Here is an 18,995-nt window from a genome sequence, read left to right on the forward strand (position 1 = left end):
TCTTAACATGCCTTCGTGGTGTAGTGGTCAGCACACTCGCTGCGATTCGAGAGGTCCGTGGTTCGAGTCCCGGCGAGGCCATTGCTCATTTTTCACGTCTCCCTGCTTCAAATATACCTAATCTCTCTACAAAATCAACTGATGCTGAAATTTGGCTATCAACCCTTTGATCGTCCCTGATCCCCTTGAAAATTGTATTGGCCACTCAGGGTGTCAAAACCGACCCCGCTGAGAATCCTTGGTGTCGATATACCTCTTACAATATGAAAGTAAGGTTTTAATCTATGGCACTTATAATCTATACAATGGATCTGACACTGCTTTATAACCAGTGACGGTTTTATGAAGAGGGAATCAATTTTTGTAGTATAAGAGTTAAACTTTTTGTGCTTCATTTTTCATAATGAATATAAAATTTTATTAAGTATAGGGACCGGAAAGAATATATATTAGAATATATATACGAGGGCTATCCAGAAAGTAGATTACGTTTTGGAATAAAAAAATAAACAAAGTATAGGAAACAAATTTTATTATATACAGATGAAAGCCACACTCAAATACTACTTTTCTACATAGTCACCATACAAATTAAGGCATTTATCGTAGCGATGTACGAGCTTGGAAATTCCTTCGTCGAAAAATTCGGCCGCCTGCGCCTTCAACCACTTCGTTACCTCTTCTTGCAGCTGTGCGTCGTCATCAAAACGCTGCATAGCCAGCCACTTCTTCATTGCTGGGAATAGGTGGAAGTCGCTCGGTGCCAGGTCGGGACTGTACGGCGGATGAGGAAACAACTCCCACTTAAAAGATTCAAGAACTTTACGAGTGACATTTGCCGTGTGGGGCCGGGCGTTGTCGTGAATCAACAAGATCTTAGAGCTCAACATTCCTCTGCGCTTGTTTTGAATTGCTCTTCTGAGTTTTTGGAGAGTTTGGCAATACCTTTGAGAGTTTATTGTAGTGCCTCTTTCCAGGAAGTCCACCAAAATTACACCTTTTCTGTCCCAAAAACAGTCGCCATCATCTTCCTTGCCGACATTGTTTGCATGCATTTCTTGGGTTTTTGGGGAGAACTTGTGTGCCCCCACTGCATTGATTGCAATTTCGTTTCACAGTTCACATGTTTCACCCATGTTTCGTCACCAGTAACGATGCGATCGAGTAAAGAGTCACCATCCTTATGGTAAGCGTCCAAAAAGTTCAACGCTGCAGCCATTCGCTGATTTTTGTGGTCCTCTGTCAAGATTTTTGGAATCCATCTTGCACAAAACTTGTGGTAACCAAGCTTTTCGCTGATGATTTCGTGCAATAAACTTCGCGAAATTTGTGGAAAACTCAAAGAAAGTTCCGTTATTGTGAAATTTCGATTTTCACGGACTTTAGCATCGACTTTTTCGAGAAGTTTGGCGGTCACTATGCTGGGTCTCCCACTTCGATCTTCGTCGTGAACATTGGTTCGGCCATTTTGAAATCTTATGACCCACTGACGCACTCCACCTTCAGTGATAATGTTGTCCCCATACACTTCACGAAGCTGCCGATAGATTTCTATCGGTTTACAGTTTTTTGCAGTCAGAAACCTTATTACTGAGCGCAGCTCGCGGGATTTTCAATTAACGCAGACATTTCAAACCGTCACAGTATCTGAACGGAGCACAGCACGAACCTCTCACTAGCACGGCTAGATGCAGACTGAGCTGCGCAACGCTCTGACCCCAAGATGGCCGCGCTAGCCCCGCCCCTAGCGGACACAGACGGAAACGTAATCTACTTCCTGGATGGCCCTCGTAATACGATATAAGATTTCGAAATGTTTACGAAACTGGTTTCAACTTAAAAATAGCAAAACAGTTATGTTTGCGTTCATTTAAAACATTTTTATAATTGAAAGTATGTGTCTACGATAACAGGGTTCGTACACATTTCTGCACACGGAAATTAAGTACTTTTAAGGACTTTTAAGGACCATTAATGAAAAAATTAAGGACCTATGAGCAAATGGGAACTGAATAAAAAAAATTCAATTAATATTATCCATGCCTTAATTTCACTTTTGTAATACCATCCTAAAAATGAAACAGATCCCTAAGTAGTATGCATTATTAATAAACATGAATTAATTAACATAATTATTAATAGGTTTGGATAAAATAAACTTCATGCAATTTATCAAGTAGCATTAAATTTTTTAAACTTATAATAGTTGACATATTTGAAACAAGATAAGTGACATTTACGTTTTACTAACCGTTAGCTTTATGTTGATTTTTTTTATGTCTCATTTTGTCACATACTTGGTCAGTCTAGAGGTTTAGTAAATAGCAGGTAGATTTTTATGTCAAACGGCATAGGTTGAAATGAAAAGTAAGATCATAATCAGCATGATTCTTAACAAAAGACTGAATGTTGTCACCACTGCTGCTTGTCTAGAGAGAGACCTGCTGATTAGAGCAAAACTGAAAGGACTGACCTAGGCATGGTTTACAGGTGTTGAAAGTTATTCAGGCTCTGTTTGATGCCGTTAGTGTCGTAGCTTCGTGTAGAGTTCCAGGGATTGTAACCCAGTTGATATACTTTAAGGTTCTAATAAGCCATGAAAGCACCAGACGTGATAAACTGTTTTGTACTATTTTAAGTCTCACTAGATGCAAAGAATAAGTTTTACTTGAATTTTTACATTTTTTTATTTTATCTTGTGACCACAATGAATATTAATGAAAGTAAATAACTCGCTTTAATATGTAAAGATAATTTTTAAGGGTAAGCAGTTAGTTATAAATAATTAAATTAGGTAGTTTGATAACCTTAATCATTATGGATTTACATGGCCACCATTAAATTTTTTGTTAAAAAAACAGTAGTTTAATTTTTAAATCCTTTTTTGATATCCTATGGAATTTAATAATTTGGGAATTGCCCATGACGAAAAGTACGCAATAGAATTTTGGGTAAAGTACAGAATCACCCACTGCTTGACTCGTTTTTAAGAACTGCACATACATATCCATGTACACATCGACCTATTTTCACTTCAAAAAAAAAAAAAAATCCCAGAATTGCACAAAAATGGCTCTGCGCACACCCTTTATCTATGTACACATCGACGTATTTTCACTTAAAAAGAAACAGGAAACTGACAAAAATCCAATTGTTTTTACCCTTGTAAAAAGCAGCAAACAAATAAGTGGGCGATTCTGCACGTTACAGATTACAGAGATTTTTTTTTCAAAGAAAAGGCATCATTCATTATAGAAAATTATGTTTGAACAACCAACGAGATGAAACTATGCTTGAGCGATAACTCGGTAGCGAAATAGTGATGCATGCATCCATTCAGTTATGTTTAGCAATTTTTATATAAATTATAATAATGATCTGAAATATGTAGTTATTTACTCTTATACTTCCATTCAGTCATGTTTAGCCTTTTTTATATAAATTATAATAATAAAAAAGTACTATATGAAATTAGCCTTTCATCTAAATTAAAACATCAATCTTAGTCGTTATATACTTCCTTTCTTGCGTTAGGGTTGCCGCAATTATTTTTGGCAGCACTGGCATCAACAATAGTTTGGCAATTTTTTATGGCCCTCAAAATCGAATAGTACCTATTTTTTAAATAATTTCAATATATTACCTATATTTTAATGAAATTTATCAATGTTACGATATTTTAAAAAAATCGTCGAAAAATTCTTAGATCTCGGAATTAAAAATTTTCTATAGAAGCTGATCGTAAAATCGCCAAACTGTTGATAAGTCGCCAAATTTAGAACCGTTTAATAAAAAAATTCACATCCCCAAAGCGAAAAGTTGTTTAAGAGCTCTTTATTTTAAAAATATGAATTTCGAAATGCTTATGTTTCACTTCTTGCTTAGAAATTCGAGTATTCCATCATTTATATTAGAAATAGAAACAAATTATAAACCATGAACCCATTCAAAAGATAACGATATGTGTCGGTGAAACGCCAAAAATATTCCTACAAAATGCTAATTCACATTTGAAATGGCAGTCGTAAAAACAGACAGAAATTTCAGATGATTAAAATTGAGGACCTTCTACCGATTTTGGCGAAAATTAAGGACTTTTAAGGACCAAAAACCGATTCCAAAAAATCTAAGGACTTTTAAGGACTCTTAAGGACCGTACGAACCCTGGATAAACGGTTGCGAAAATAAAGTGCGCAAGCGGACTTTCGTGAATACGGTGTAAATTGTGAGCACTGCCTTCTAGTTAACTTTTGCGTTTGATCTTCTGTTACGTTCTTATGCTCTCTAAATTAAAAGCTTCACGTACAATGATTTCATCGCCCTGTTTCTTTTATACACGGCTAACTTCATATGAAGAAACAGCATATTTGCTGGGGCTTCATTAAAATACATATTCAAGTATCACATTAAATCAGTCGCCTTAAAGTTTAGTGCGGAGTTCAAGTACTTAAATGTTTTCAGCCTTAGCTCAACAGAATAATTGTTACGTCTTCTTGACTTCCGATATGTTAAAATTTTAACTTTTTTTTTTTTTTTTTTTTGATTAAATACACTAGATTTGATTTCGATTTGATATATTTAGTTTGATAATTTCCAAGGAGATTACAGCAGTATCTCTCAGTATTTCTAGGAGTATATTTCGCGTATTCTTAATTTACATAAATTTGCAGTCGCTTCGAACTGCAATAAAGATTCAAGTTTCCTTCCTTCATGTATTCTTAATAAGACCTACAACGACTGTCAAACAGATAACAGTATTTTAAGAAAAAAAATCTTTCCTAATAAAAACTAAATGATTTCAGTTTAAATGGATCTTTTTTTCTTTATAGTCCCGTCGTCCACAATTAAGAAATTAATAATTGAACAAAAATAAAGTACAGAGCGCTACTGCTATCCACATGCAATAACTTCATTCAACAATTAAGAACCTATATATCTTTTCAATGAAAATATTTTAATTCATAAAAGAAAGAACGTAATTATGACATGATGCCATTTACAGCTATGCTGATATTATGTAACATATAAGTATGTAGCCAGTCTCAAAATACTTCGTTTCAAACAAGCAAAACCTTTAGAATGATAAAACTAATGACAATAAAGTTTAAAAACATACCAAGTAAAACAAAATACAGGATTAAAGTGGAAAAAATTATTTTTCAACAAAGGAAACAATAAAGCAAAAAGAAATAACTTTTCAATAGAATGCTGGCATAATCTAATTCGGAAGAAGATACGAGGCCATGCGCAAGAGAAATACAACGGAAATTACGTAGCCACTTACACAAAAGAGGAAAAATTCTCGGTGGCAATTTGTAAATAAGGCATTATCAATAATTTTTCAACAGGACATCAAATACGTAAGAAAAGAATTTAGACGCACACACACACATACATATAACAAACACCTTAATTACAGTCTAATCCCTCCAAGAGAAAATATTAAAAACCAATAAATTAATTTTAAATAAAAAATAAAATCTGAAGGCTTTCAGATTTTACATTACGCCCAAAGGGCCATTTTTTTAACGTTTTGTGTGTTACTTTTATTTATTAAATATGTTCTTCGCACTTAAACCACAAAATTCAGTTCAACAGCAATATCGCGAAATAATTTTAAAATGACCATATCTTTAGAATTTCGGATACACAGTCCCGCGCGCTAAAAGTATCCCCCCCCTCCTCCCAGTACAGTGTTGCCATTGCTTACTTCGAAATCGTTGAGTTTGTTAATCAAAAATTCGTTAAAGTTTTACAAAATATAAAACGGATAATAAAACTAATTCCAGATTCCAAATTTGGGCTTCCAGATGCCCATAATCGGGTGGAAACGTACGTTATTCAAAATTTGATAGTTCTAAGTACCGTTGTTTCATCACAATGCAATAAACATACATACATTGATGCAGATTCTTCATTATTTAATTTCTTTAAATATAACACAGAGCTCTAATATTTGGAGGAAACAATTTAAAAAGTGATTCGCCATTTATTGTGAATAAACGCAAAATGCCAAAACGAAATTAATAATTCTTCTGGGCAAATTGCCCCTTTGGATTAAAAATAAAATAAAAAGTACATATTATAAAAAGTTTAAAAAAAGTATATAATCAGAGTCCAGCTGCCATTTCATAAAAATACTTAACATTTGTAATTAGACATTTAAATATTAGACATTAGATATAAATGCATTTTTATTTAAATCAACCAGATTAAAAAGTAGAAAAAGTACTTTTAAAAACTGCGCTCACTGTTTTTCAATCACTTGGTTTGTTACTCAGTAAGATCAAATTTAAAGTTAAATTCTTAGGCTTTACTGAATGGCAACACGCTGGTGTGTGATGAGAATAAGACATCTATTTGAGGCAGTGGCAACATATGCAACATATGCAACGTATGCTTTCAAATAGCTGAATTTGTAATTTAAAATTTTATATAAGATACAATTTATTTCCCAAGATGTATATTTAATTTATAATTTAAATAAATTAAAAAAAGTAATCTAGCATTTAAATAAACAACTTGACAAAAACTTTTGAAAAAAATTAGTATCATGAAAAAATACCCTCGATTCAATTCATATAAGTAATACAAGTTTAGAAACAAGATCTGACGCAGTGTTCTACCTATAAATAAAATTTTGAAAAAAATTAGTACCAATGAAAAAATACCCTCGATTCAATTCACAGGTTTAGAAACAAGATTTGACGCAGTGTTCTACCTATAAATAATGTGCAAGGTGCTAGGTATCATTCACCAAATTTCCATTAATCTTTCAATCAAACGCTTCTTAACAACAAACATTAGAGTACAATTCTATAAAACAGTAATGTACATTTTTCCCTAAGATAAATCTATAAACCACTGTCGAAAAGCTAAATTATTGTCATTCTTAAGCTATCGAAAAGATAAATACATATGCTACTTTTAAACGCAGAAATTGGGACTTTAAAATAATTCTCAATTCCTGGAATTCAGATATGCCACCTTTATCCCTGAATACTAAATGAGACATTGAATTTACGTACTTTATTTACAGCAGTTCTCATTACTGTAAAATCTCAATATCCTTAAGTCTTTTCGGAATTACATTTTAAATGCAGTAAACGTTACGTAAAGGGAATATTTTCCAACCAGAAATAGTTAAAATGCAAAACAAAAAGTTAGGAAAATATTTTGTTGTTTACATTAGAGAGGTACTGAGAAATAAAAACAGTTCACTCAAATGAACTAAAAATACTTTTAAATATGAGTTTTTGTAATTGAGTTTGGATAATGATGATAATATTTCGGAATAATCAAGTATTTGTTTATGCTTTCATTTGCACAGATAACTGCACTTCAGTTTTGATCAGAAGAAAAACAAGCAGTTATGTGACTGAAAACAGCATGTAACTTTTCGTAAAAAAGTTGGAAATTCTTTTAGAGCAGGTGTTATTGTTTTTATTGTTTAACCAAGGTTATTTTGAAGGACTAAAACTGAATTTAGTTAAATTGCTCATGAAGAACTAAAATTTTATGAAACACAGAAAAAAATTTTCAGATTTAATATGACATTATTTAATCTCAGATTTAATATGACAGATTTAATATTTAATATGACATCCAACGTCTGTCATGCTCCTCCTTATTTGGTGGTTATGTATAAAATTTCACGTGCTATACACATAAGATTTATTATGTATGATTAAAAATTATCCAACAACGGTATCATGATATCACATCAACATGATATTACGACATTATAATTAACAAAGAGCATGCAAAATTAGAAAAAATTCAGCTTTAGATTTACGTCGATTTTATAGAAAATTTGAACCAATCTAATTTGATAGTTCAACAAAACAGATATAAATCTGAGGTTTATTTGAATTTAAATTTCATTTCCACGTTTTTTTTCTTCCACATGTTGAAAATGATAAAATGTAGAATTTTAAATCCTTTACTGTTTTGACTACATTTAGACTGTACTAGGAAATTTTGTTAAAACTGCTCTAAAATTAGCATATTATATACTAGATAGGAGTAGAAGTATCAAGAATTGAGAAATTTTCATTATTAAGGTGGCTTTAACAGGTATTTCACACATACAAACCCCAAAAAAACACTTTCCTACAGCGGAATGCATTCATTTAATAAACAAAGCGTAAATAATAAACGCATATTCTTACAGGTTTTTCAAACATCATCTCCCAGGCTAAGGCATGCATGTAAATCAAAATAATGGCCAATGAACTAAACGAAAGTGAATGGTGCAACCAAAAATATTTAGACTTCCAACACGACCTATGCCAAAATTTTTATCTTGTACAAGAAACGGATATAACGGCATGACAACACGAAATCGTCAAATATATTTATTCTTATCGTCAGTTATAATGCAAAACAGATATTAGCAATAAAAATTATATTTCAGAGTTCAACAAACTTGCAAAAGTGCTATAACAAAAACAGACTTTTTGCATACAGTATAAAAGTAGAACTTGAAAACAGAAGCACGCCAACGTAAAACTCAAAATTAGGCAAATCAGACATTTTATTTTGCCGTCGATTTTGAACATTGATTAGAATCGACTTCATCTCCGCTCTCCCTTTTGCAGAATTCCTTTCACTCGTTAAGAAGAAGCACATGTGTCTGATCGCCAGTGAAACTGATAGAGTTTTGTTCAAAATCTACTCCAAAATAAAGTTACTGTTCTGCCTGATTTTGACTTGAAAATATATTTTAACTAAACAAAATTTCCATTTTTAATTACTGGCAAATTTATGCACGTTAAAATGAAATTCATAACATTAAGACTAATGTAATAATTTTGTGATTGTATATTTTAACATGTAGGTGACTAAAAACTTAAGTTATCGGTTGATTTTTTTCCTTGCTTTCCTTATTCAGACGTTTCTGAAAAACTTTATAACTGATTTTATCCATCCCACTGTTTTAACGAATGTTTATACAAAAGATAACTTAAAAATTTAATTCTCTTTTCTACTTTACAGCAGCGGGTAATCCAAGTAACTTTCGCGCATATAACACTTTTGAGTAAGTAGACAAAGAAGACATGCAATTCCCATTTTGGTTTGATTTATTTGATTATGGCAAAGCATGCTGGGCTATCTTCCTAATCCCTCGTTTTGAAGCATGTTTGCAAGAACAAATTCGAATTTCTTCTGAGCGGTGTGTATGTCCAAATTTAGAACACTTTCTATCTGGGGAGAAGCATCAGCCATATGAAAATTTTCGTGTGGCAGAATTTCGGGATTATTACATTCAGTTACTCACCTGAGCCATCTGCGAATGTCCTTTCCTCAAGAGAGTGGAGAAAGTAGCCCATGTTCCAGAAAATCGTCTTCCCCGTGTCTTGCCGCGTGTTTTAACGTCCATCTTCAACGCCACATTAGAAATTTTAATCCAGTAAGTTTCCCAAGCACAGCTCTGTTGTGATAGAGCTTCACTTTTACGTAATTTGCTGTAGGAGAATCATGCCGGACTTCCGCTGTAGCGGGAAATCGCAAAACAACGAAAAGCGATACGAGGTGACGTGTGAAAACAGATGATGATAGGCACAATGATATCCTCAAGATATTACACGCCGCCAAACAAAAATTAACAGAATCGTGCGGAATAGAAGTGCGAATCATTGCTATCACAAGATTTCGAAGAGAAAAAACGCGATGCTCAAAGTGAATGCACAAATTTATTTTGCAACAGATACGCACAAGTTTCTATACCCTATTTAAAATAATTTCTTATTTTTGCAAGATTCTTTTCATTTTTTTCCTCCCCAACCCTCGTTAAAATAGCACCTACTAATTATATATTGAGATCTTTCTTTTTTTATTACTTTGTCTCAGAATTCAAAATAATTTTTAAGTGATAATGCATTAATGAAATCTCATTAAAAACTGCAATAAATCAGTATTGCCACCCAGACGGTATAGTGGTTAGGGAAGCCTACCGCGGTACTGAAAGGCACAAGTTCGAATCCCGGAGAAGGCATGGATGTTTGTAAATGTGGCACTATGGAGGCACTAATATATGCCGATCCGAAAGTTCTCTCGCATGGTTTTGTGGTAAGAATGAAGGGTGGGAGATCCTCGGACTATCCCCCCTCAGGGTTATCTCACTCAAAATTGGGGTGAAAGTAGAAGTCCAACCTCCTTGAGGCTCTGGCAACCATTCTTCCATGATGGACATTAATTAAACTAATGGACAAAATAACTATAAATCAGTATTTCGAATTAAGGCGGCGTGCAGTCGACTATCAGTTTTATTAGAAGTAAAATGAGATTAAGGTTGCAAAAAAACTACCATGCAACAGAAAGAGTGAACTGCAATTGTTCTCATGAAATACAACAATACATCAAAAGACGCTGCTAGAAATACAGCTTTACGAACACAATGTTATTCTATAAAAATCTTTAATTTTATGAATAAGAATTTTTTTAATTTTAATACAAAACTTGATATCGGTTATAATGAGAAATGAATAAAACAAGATCATGACTTTTACTCAGTAAAATACCGTAATGATCTTTTACACCTTGTTCACTTTTCTAACGAGCGCTACCGATAGGAATACAGTTGGCGAATTTTTGGAAAATTGGGTAAACGATCTTAAAATTAATTGTTCCGGTAATCAGAAATATACGGTGCTTAGAGAAGGTGCAGGGAACTTACTTTTTTTAGAAAGGAATTACGAAATAAACAATGAGACCTTAAACATGTTGAGTGGTTTCACGAAATGATTAATGACATTTTGAATATGTTCAATTTATTGACCTACTGCTTTAAGGTTAAGAAGCTTTTACCTGTTTAATAAATTTTTAAAATTAGAGTTAAAATAATTTACCAAACAACAATATTAACATCAGTTTCAATTAAACACAATCACTTTTACTGCACACCGAGAAACTATTAAAACATCCAAGAGGCTTACTTTATCAGAGTTCCTACAGAAGTTCAGTTTTTAATTTTCCTGATTTTTCATTATCAAGTGGAACAATTTCCCTGACCGAGCATAATCAACTAGTTATCAACCTAAGTAAAAGTAACTAAGTAACATGCGTTTAACTACGATGCTCACTACTGTGAGGCAAAAAGAAACATATATAGGTGACACGCTTTCAAACAATTCAAAAAACAGGCAGGGTTTTTAAAAATAAATAAACACTTTCGCAAAAATTTCTTATTTCGCAAAACAAATTTATAGCATCAAGTATCCCTCCTATGGCGTTTCAAAATAAAACTGAAGAGCGTCACACATTTAACTTTTTTTGCAATTTCTCGACTTGTATGACGATTCGATTCAATTAAGGCTTTAATTTTATCATCATCAACTCCAGAATGTCGGACAGAACGTTGGTCATCTTCAAGCGCAAAATCTTGAAAATGAAATTTTTTTTACCAAATCTCACTCAGGCGTTCTATTAAGCAGTCAACATCAAACTCCACAAACTCCACCATCCTCAGCCGCTTTCTTGCCTTTATGAAAGCAAACATTTTAAAATATGCCGAAAATATTTATTTTTGCACCCCATGTTAAAACTGACTGTTGTAGAGTCATCATTAGTCTCCCCCACACCAGGAGATGTGAAGAATGCGCAGTGCTCTCGCCGGGACTCGAACCCAGGACCTCTCTCGAATACGCATCAAGTATGCTTCTAGTCACACCACAAAGGCATGAGAAGAGGAAGGAGAAAATACCATATATACTGCATCTTTTAAAGGGAGGACTGGAGATTAAGTGACCCAAGAGCCAAATCCTAGGGCTGACGGCTAATTATCTCGTCTACCACCTTTTAATTCGGACGCTACTTGTAAAGTCTTTATTTTATTTTATTTTATTTTAAAGGAGACGTGGAAAATGTGCAACAACCTCGCCGGGATTCGAATTCGGAACCTCTCGAATACGCGTCGAGTATGCTTCCAATTACACCGCGAAGTCATGCGGAAAGGACGGAGAAAATACCTTATACCGTAAAGTTGTAGTTATAAACAAAACTAGGCGAAACTTGTTTCTATAGCAAACTAAAAGTGTCAGGTGCCAAATCTCAAAAGGAAAGAAATTATCCAATTTACAGAAGAGTAACAAAACAAACATAACGCTATGTATTTAAGCAAGCCGAAGTTACTTTCTTTCCAAACCAATATGTTTAGTTGTTAACATTTAGTAGGCATTTGTTATTAGTATAAGCAAATCAGAAAATGGCGTAAGAGCATGCTGCTTAAAAAATGGGGGGGAGAGAGAATGAAGATGAACAGTGCCTCATCCATATCAGGTTAATTACATTTTCATTTTTAGTAAGCAATTAATATCTTCCAGCAGAATCTAACAACACTAAGAACGGCATACGAATTTCAGGTGAAATTTATGAATTAAATGGAATAGTTAAAAATCAACTACATATAAGATTTCCCATATATATTTGTTTATCTTTTTTCTTAGAGGGCACTAAAATTCATTTTAACCTTTGGGCTCAATTGAAACAAATGTAAATCGAATTAAATAATTCAAGATATAAAATTTCTAAAAAGATATTTCATAAGAATTCTCCGCCCCCCAAAAAAGTGCTTAAATCTTCTCAATTAAATTTACAGAGCTGCTACCAGATTTTTATAATGTACACTATCACTGACAGTTTGAAAAACAAAAGTCAGTATGCTCTGAGGAAAAAAAACTGTCTAATGTTGTGTAATACAATAAACTGGACTAGAATATGTCAGTGAATATGGCGAGAATGCGAGAACTGTCTTCCTCAGAAATGCTTTCATCGAGGATTTTCTCATAAAAATGCACTGAATAAACCTCCATTTGAAAGTTCCATAATTTAATGCATAAAGTAACTACAAAGTTGTAAATAAATTGTACAAAAATCATGATTCAATTAAAAGATATTAAAATAATGAGAAAATTAAAATAGTATACCTTTTCTATAAAGTATCCTTGGCAGGAGGAATACGATTTTAAGTCAGAAGAGCAAGAACAGCCATAGCCAATAGTCATCTCTAAAATACAAAGTCTCGCCGAAGAATAAGGCCCAAATTTGAGGTCTTCAAATCTAAAATAACTGAACTTCTAGCGCATAATAAAAATGGACCAGCAGAAAATCAATCAGTGAAACTTTAGAGAAAGTTTAGTGACTCGTGTGCGAATAATATCCACTATAGTTACATTTGAACTTTTTTATTTCTCATCTATGAATCTTCTCCAGCAGTTTCCTCGGCTTGATTCTCATCAGTTCTTTCTCGAGGTTCTAATCTGAGCTTCAGCCAGCGATGTCCAGCAAGCCTGCTGACCACAACAGCATATGTCTTCGGTCTTGGCATACCGGATGCGGCGCCGGCAGTGCCTGGGCCGTACTCGACTTCGTCGACAGGGGGTAGCGGAGGATAAGGATTCTCCAAAGGTCGGATGAATTCGTTGGTCGTCTGGATCGGTGTCAAGACATTGTCAGGATCAGGAGATGGAGAGCACTGGTGAGTTTCTTCCGCATTTTCCTCTAAATCTTGGCCCCGACAGCTAACAATAACGCCCATTGAATAAACTGGTGAAGAATTACTCTCAGCAAGTTAATTAAAGTTCTTTAATATAGTTTTAAACCTTATATTCCAACCTGATTACATATTTCATTTACATGTTCTGAGCAACTTACATTCAGTTCTGTAAATTCAATTTCGATTGTTAATATATAATGGAAAATTTCTCACATTTTTGGATGTCATTACAATTATATTACCCTTAATCTTAGGAACTGATATTATAAAAACCTGGACATACCATTTCAGGCTAATATTTCATAAGAGGAGGAAATTTGCAAAAAAAAAAAAAAATAAATAAATAAAGGTTTCAATAAATCGAGTATTCTGCACATAGAAAAGTTATTGTTTTAATTATTTTGTAAAATCCAGCAGATATTACTGAAATAATTTCTATAGAGAATCTATGGAAAGATTTTTGTGATAATGAATACCAACAGCAAACTGATAATAAAACAATATACGATTTTCAAATTTAACGGATAGTATTAATTCATGATACCAATAGAAATTACATCTTTATGAAAAATGCATCAATCAAAATGAAGAGTTAAAAAAAGCCTTCTGCGCTAAACACATCTGAGTATCACAGTTACAGCATATTACCCGTATCTAAAAACATAAAAGAATGTCAATCACCAGAGGAAAGAATTCACAGTATATTAAGTTCTAGATAACTTTCAAATAAAAGACCTCCTAGAAATTTTTTTTAAAATAATCAAAGCAAATAAAAGGCAAATGAAAAAAAAAAAAAAAAAATTATCTCAAACTAGTACTGCCTTCTACTAGATAAATACAATGATGCGTCAATTATCTAAATAGCTCACAAGACCACTGAAATTGATCCACTGTAATCAGCAGTAGTACTAATTCTACGTAATCTTCATGACTGAAATTCGTAACGTAGTTTCTAATCAAAGGAGGTAGACAAATCCTTTCACAAGACAGAGCACAGCGTAGTTACTTCAAGATCAGGGGATCACATTTTGAAAAGCGAATTTTGCATTGAACGATCGCCAAAATTCCAATGTTTTATAAATGGCTCAAAAATAATCTGTCACAGCAAAGAACTCTAATCAAAATTTTATATTTAAGCGAAGAGAATCTGAAATCAAAAGCATTTCTTCTGAAAAAAGTCGCAGCACACAATTTCACGACATTTTCTCTACACCGCAATGCGACATCATAGCAAAAAGACCATTACCCATCGAAAGGATGGCCACGGCTGAACAACAAACCACCGTCCTCAACCAAGCGTGAAGTAATCGTGAATTTTTCAGACAATTGCGTCATAGGCGGGAGGAGATTTCCAGGCAGAACAAACGTATACTTTGTGTCTTGCAGGTATGGGACCGTAATTAGATGCTGGATTGTTCTCCAAAGATGTGGCAGGAAGGGAGGATTTCATGGTGCAAAATGAATGGGCAAACAATATTGCATGCTACATGCACCACTTGTCCCGCAAGACATGAAAGAAAAGTAGTGTCAACGAAAAATCGAGACGAAAAGGAAACATCCCTTAATTACCATCCTAATGGGAAAATGTCGCGTGCAATATAAATATTAATTTTAACGAACTTGCTCGAAAAGTTTGTTCAGAAATCATCTTATTAGCTTCCCAGGAGTCAACTTTCCCATTAGTATTTTCGTTTCCATGTCTTGCTCACAAAAGCAGTTTTTATAAAGAGCAAAAGATTTAATAAAAACTATGTTATTCATCTCCAAAAATAAATTTTTATATCTTTTTTTTTTTTTTTTTTTTTTTTGTTTCGCGTATTTTATTTCCGTAAGATGCTTACATTCATATTAAAACTGAATATACACTAGGATAATAAAAAGCCCAACTAAAGGTATTTTTAAAGCCCTAATGAGAAATACAATGCAGGATTCAATTTGAATTTTTTCAGGTGCTATAATTACTCAGTAAATAACCTTTAAGCAAAAGAAAAGCATTTAGTAATAACTTGAGATACAAAAAACCGAGCTTTAAAAACAAAAGCAGGAATATTTTTATGAGGTATAAAGGCTGAGGAAACCCATTTTAAAGCGAAAGATTATAAATTTATACAACGTTAAGGCAAAATTACAAAATTAAGCATTAAAAACAGTTCTAAAAGAAACAGCGAAGTACACAATTTAATCAAATATCAACTTTAAAAATTGATGCGCAGCTTATTGAAGAGCAAATATCCACAGATTTTCAGCATATAAATACCAAATACAGTGAAACCTCCTTACAACAATATTTTAGGGACCAAATAAATATATTGTTGTAGAGAGGCATATTGTTATATCGAGGGCCCACATATTTTGAGCATTTAATAAGAGTTTTTTTTATTATTATTATTAGTTTAAGGTGCATAACATACTACTTTTAAGTCTATATTTAGAAGAAATTAATTTGTAAAATACTAATAATAGTGGTTTAAATACTAAAAAAATAAATAAATAAGATAAATTCAGAAAATAAGCACAGAAATATTCACATACCTGAAAACACTTTTTATTGAAAATAATCCAATATTTTTGTTTGTTTATTGATTTTTTTAACTGTTAAGTTCACCAATACTGTATGCATTGAGTCTAGTGCACGAAAATGTTCTCCATTTGTCGACGGAAGGCTTGAAAAAAATGTCCGTAGAGAATTCACAGATTGAAGAGCTTCCTGGGATGACAATAAGGACTGCGATGGACCTGTATTATCATCATCATCTTCATCATTGTTTCCTATCTCATCAGTAATTTCAGAGAGAATATCTTCATCAGTAACTCCTGCGAAAACCATAAGATCATCATCTGCTGTTAAATAGTCTTCTACGAGGGCCATCTAGGAAGTAGATTACGTTTCCGTCTGTGTCCGCTAGGGGCGGGGCTAGCGCGGCCATCTTGGGGTCAGAGCGTTGCGCAGCTCAGTCTGCATCTAGCCGTGCTAGTGAGAGGTTCGTGCTGTGCTCCTTTCAGATACTGTGACGGTTTGAAATGTCTGCGTTAATTGAAAATCCCGCGAGCTGCGAGGTGCGCTCAGTAATAAGGTTTCTGACTGCAAAAAACTGTAAACCGATAGAAATCTATCGGCAGCTTCGTGAAGTGTATGGGGACAACATTATCACTGAAGGTGGAGTGCGTCAGTGGGTCATAAGATTTCAAAATGGCCGAACCAATGTTCACGACGAAGATCGAAGTGGGAGACCCAGCATAGTGACCGCCGAACTTCTCGAAAAAGTCGATGCTAAAGTCCGTGAAAATCGAAATTTCACAATAACGGAACTTTCTTTGAGTTTTCCACAAATTTCGCGAAGTTTATTGCACGAAATCATCAGCGAAAAGCTTGGTTACCACAAGTTTTGTGCAAGATGGATTCCAAAAATCTTGACAGAGGACCACAAAAATCAGCGAATGGCTGCAGCGTTGAACTTTTTGGACGCTTACCATAAGGATGGTGACTCTTTACTCGATCGCATCGTTACTGGTGACGAAACATGGGTGAAACATGTGAACTGTGAAACGAAATTGCAATCAATGCAGTGGGGGCACACAAGTTCTCCCCAAAAACCCAAGAAATGCATGCAAACAATGTCGGCAAGGAAGATGATGGCGACTGTTTTTGGGACAGAAAAGGTGTAATTTTGGTGGACTTCCTGGAAAGAGGCACTACAATAAACTCTCAAAGGTATTGCCAAACTCTCCAAAAACTCAGAAGAGCAATTCAAAACAAGCGCAGAGGAATGTTGAGCTCTAAGATCTTGTTGATTCACGACAACGCCCGGCCCCACACGGCAAATGTCACTCGTAAAGTTCTTGAATCTTTTAAGTGGGAGTTGTTTCCTCATCCGCCGTACAGTCCCGACCTGGCACCGAGCGACTTCCACCTATTCCCAGCAATGAAGAAGTGGCTGGCTATGCAGCGTTTTGATGACGACGCACAGCTGCAAGTAGAGGTAACGAAGTGGTTGAAGGCGCAGGCGGCCGAATTTTTCGACGAAGGAATTTCCAAGCTCGTACATCGCTACGATAAATGCCTTAATTTGTATGGTGACTATTGTAGAAAAGTAGTATTTGAGTGTGGCTTTCATCTGTATATAATAAAATTTGTTTCCTATACTTTGTTTATTTTTTTATTCCAAAACGTAATCTACTTTCTGGATAGCCCTCGTATACTAATTCCAAACTTTTTACCTTGTTTCCTCAAGTTGGAATACGGATTTTTTGATGTGCAAAACACATTCTTGATCATCTGAGAGATCATTGTCGATGGAATTTTCATCATTATCAGATTTCTTATCTTCCATAACACAAAGACCGGCCTTTTTCCAGCAATTCCGAATGTTTTTTTTCTGTTACTTCCCACCAACTTCCAGTAATATTGTCACACGCTTCCTTGACATTTACAGCTTTGAAAGGGTCTTCTACTTTATTTTCAAAGTTTACAAGTATGGAGTCCACCAACCGTTTTCTGTAATATCCTTTGAAGCACTTAATTATGCCCATATCAAGAGGCTGTAAAATTGAAGTGCAATTGGCAGGGAAAAAAGCGATTTCGATATTTTGTAGCTTTGGAAATGACGTGTGAGCACCGCAGTTATCTATCAACAAAACGATTTTTTTCCTTCTCTTCTTCATTTCATTGTCTAACTTCTGTAACCATTCGGAAAAAAATTTAGACGTCATCCAAGCCTTCTTATTTGCTTTATACTCCACGGGAAGACTTTTCACGTTCTTAAAGCACCTTGGCTTCAACGATTTACCAATGACGAGAGGTTGTATTCTATGCGTTCCTGTGCTATTTGTACACAGAAGAACAGTCAGTCTCTGCTTTGATTTCTTCCCTCCATAACACTTTTCACCCTTGAATGCCAATGTTCGATCGGGTAGGAGTTGGAAAAACAGCCCACCTTCATCTGCATTATAAATGTCTTCTGGAGCATACTTTTCTAAGATTTCTTTCATCTTGTTTTGCCGCCATTCATTTGCGTCGTTTATCGGGGCTGACTTATTCTCTCCGTGAACTTCTTGGAAAGTTATTCCATGACTATCTCGAAAACGCATTAACCAACCATTGCTAGCTTTGAAAGTTTCGTTCCCTAGCATTGCTGCAAATTTCCGTGCTTTTGCACATAATAAAGGTCCATTTATTGGGACATTTGTTGCTCTCATCTCTTGAAACCATTTTAAAACAGCAGCATCAATGTTTTCATTTATCGCAACTTTCAGTCGTTTTCGCTCTGGGTTAATTTCATTTGAAGTTACAGCATCTTCGATTTGCTTTCTCTTCTTTAGGAACGTTGCAACTGTAGATTGCGATAATCCATGTTTCTTACCCCGCATCAATCTGCTTCATTCCCTCATCAATATCATTGATAACGTTCAGTTTATCTCGAAAAGATAGTTGCTTTCGCCCTGCCATCTTAGGGAACAATATCGCGTGAAAGAAAGAAAAGTTTAAACCAAATGTTTCGCG

At 34.4% G+C, this 18,995-nt stretch overlaps 1 protein-coding gene across 4 annotated transcripts in view; it reads right to left on the reverse strand.

The window, feature by feature from the left end:
* The window catches only part of LOC118181300 (uncharacterized), a 243,838-nt gene that overhangs the window by 184,478 nt on the left and 40,365 nt on the right, over positions 1 to 18,995 (reverse strand). The window contains exon 1 of one of the 4 annotated variants that reach the window (XM_085817135.1): positions 12,927 to 13,060. The exons of 2 other annotated variants lie outside the window; for them this stretch is intronic. In XM_085817135.1, the coding sequence (XP_085673261.1) occupies positions 12,927 to 13,004 (78 nt within the window). In that variant the 5' untranslated portion in view covers positions 13,005 to 13,060. Of the gene's footprint in view, positions 1 to 9,280; positions 9,403 to 12,926; positions 13,061 to 18,995 lie in introns of those variants that run through there. One more of the 4 variants, XM_085817134.1, reaches the window with a different exon arrangement.

The sequence above is a fragment of the Stegodyphus dumicola genome, chromosome 5 (genome assembly GCF_044657685.1).
Source record: "Stegodyphus dumicola isolate Sdum_Otavi_A_Nest chromosome 5, ASM4465768v1".
NCBI lineage: Eukaryota > Metazoa > Arthropoda > Arachnida > Araneae > Eresidae > Stegodyphus > Stegodyphus dumicola.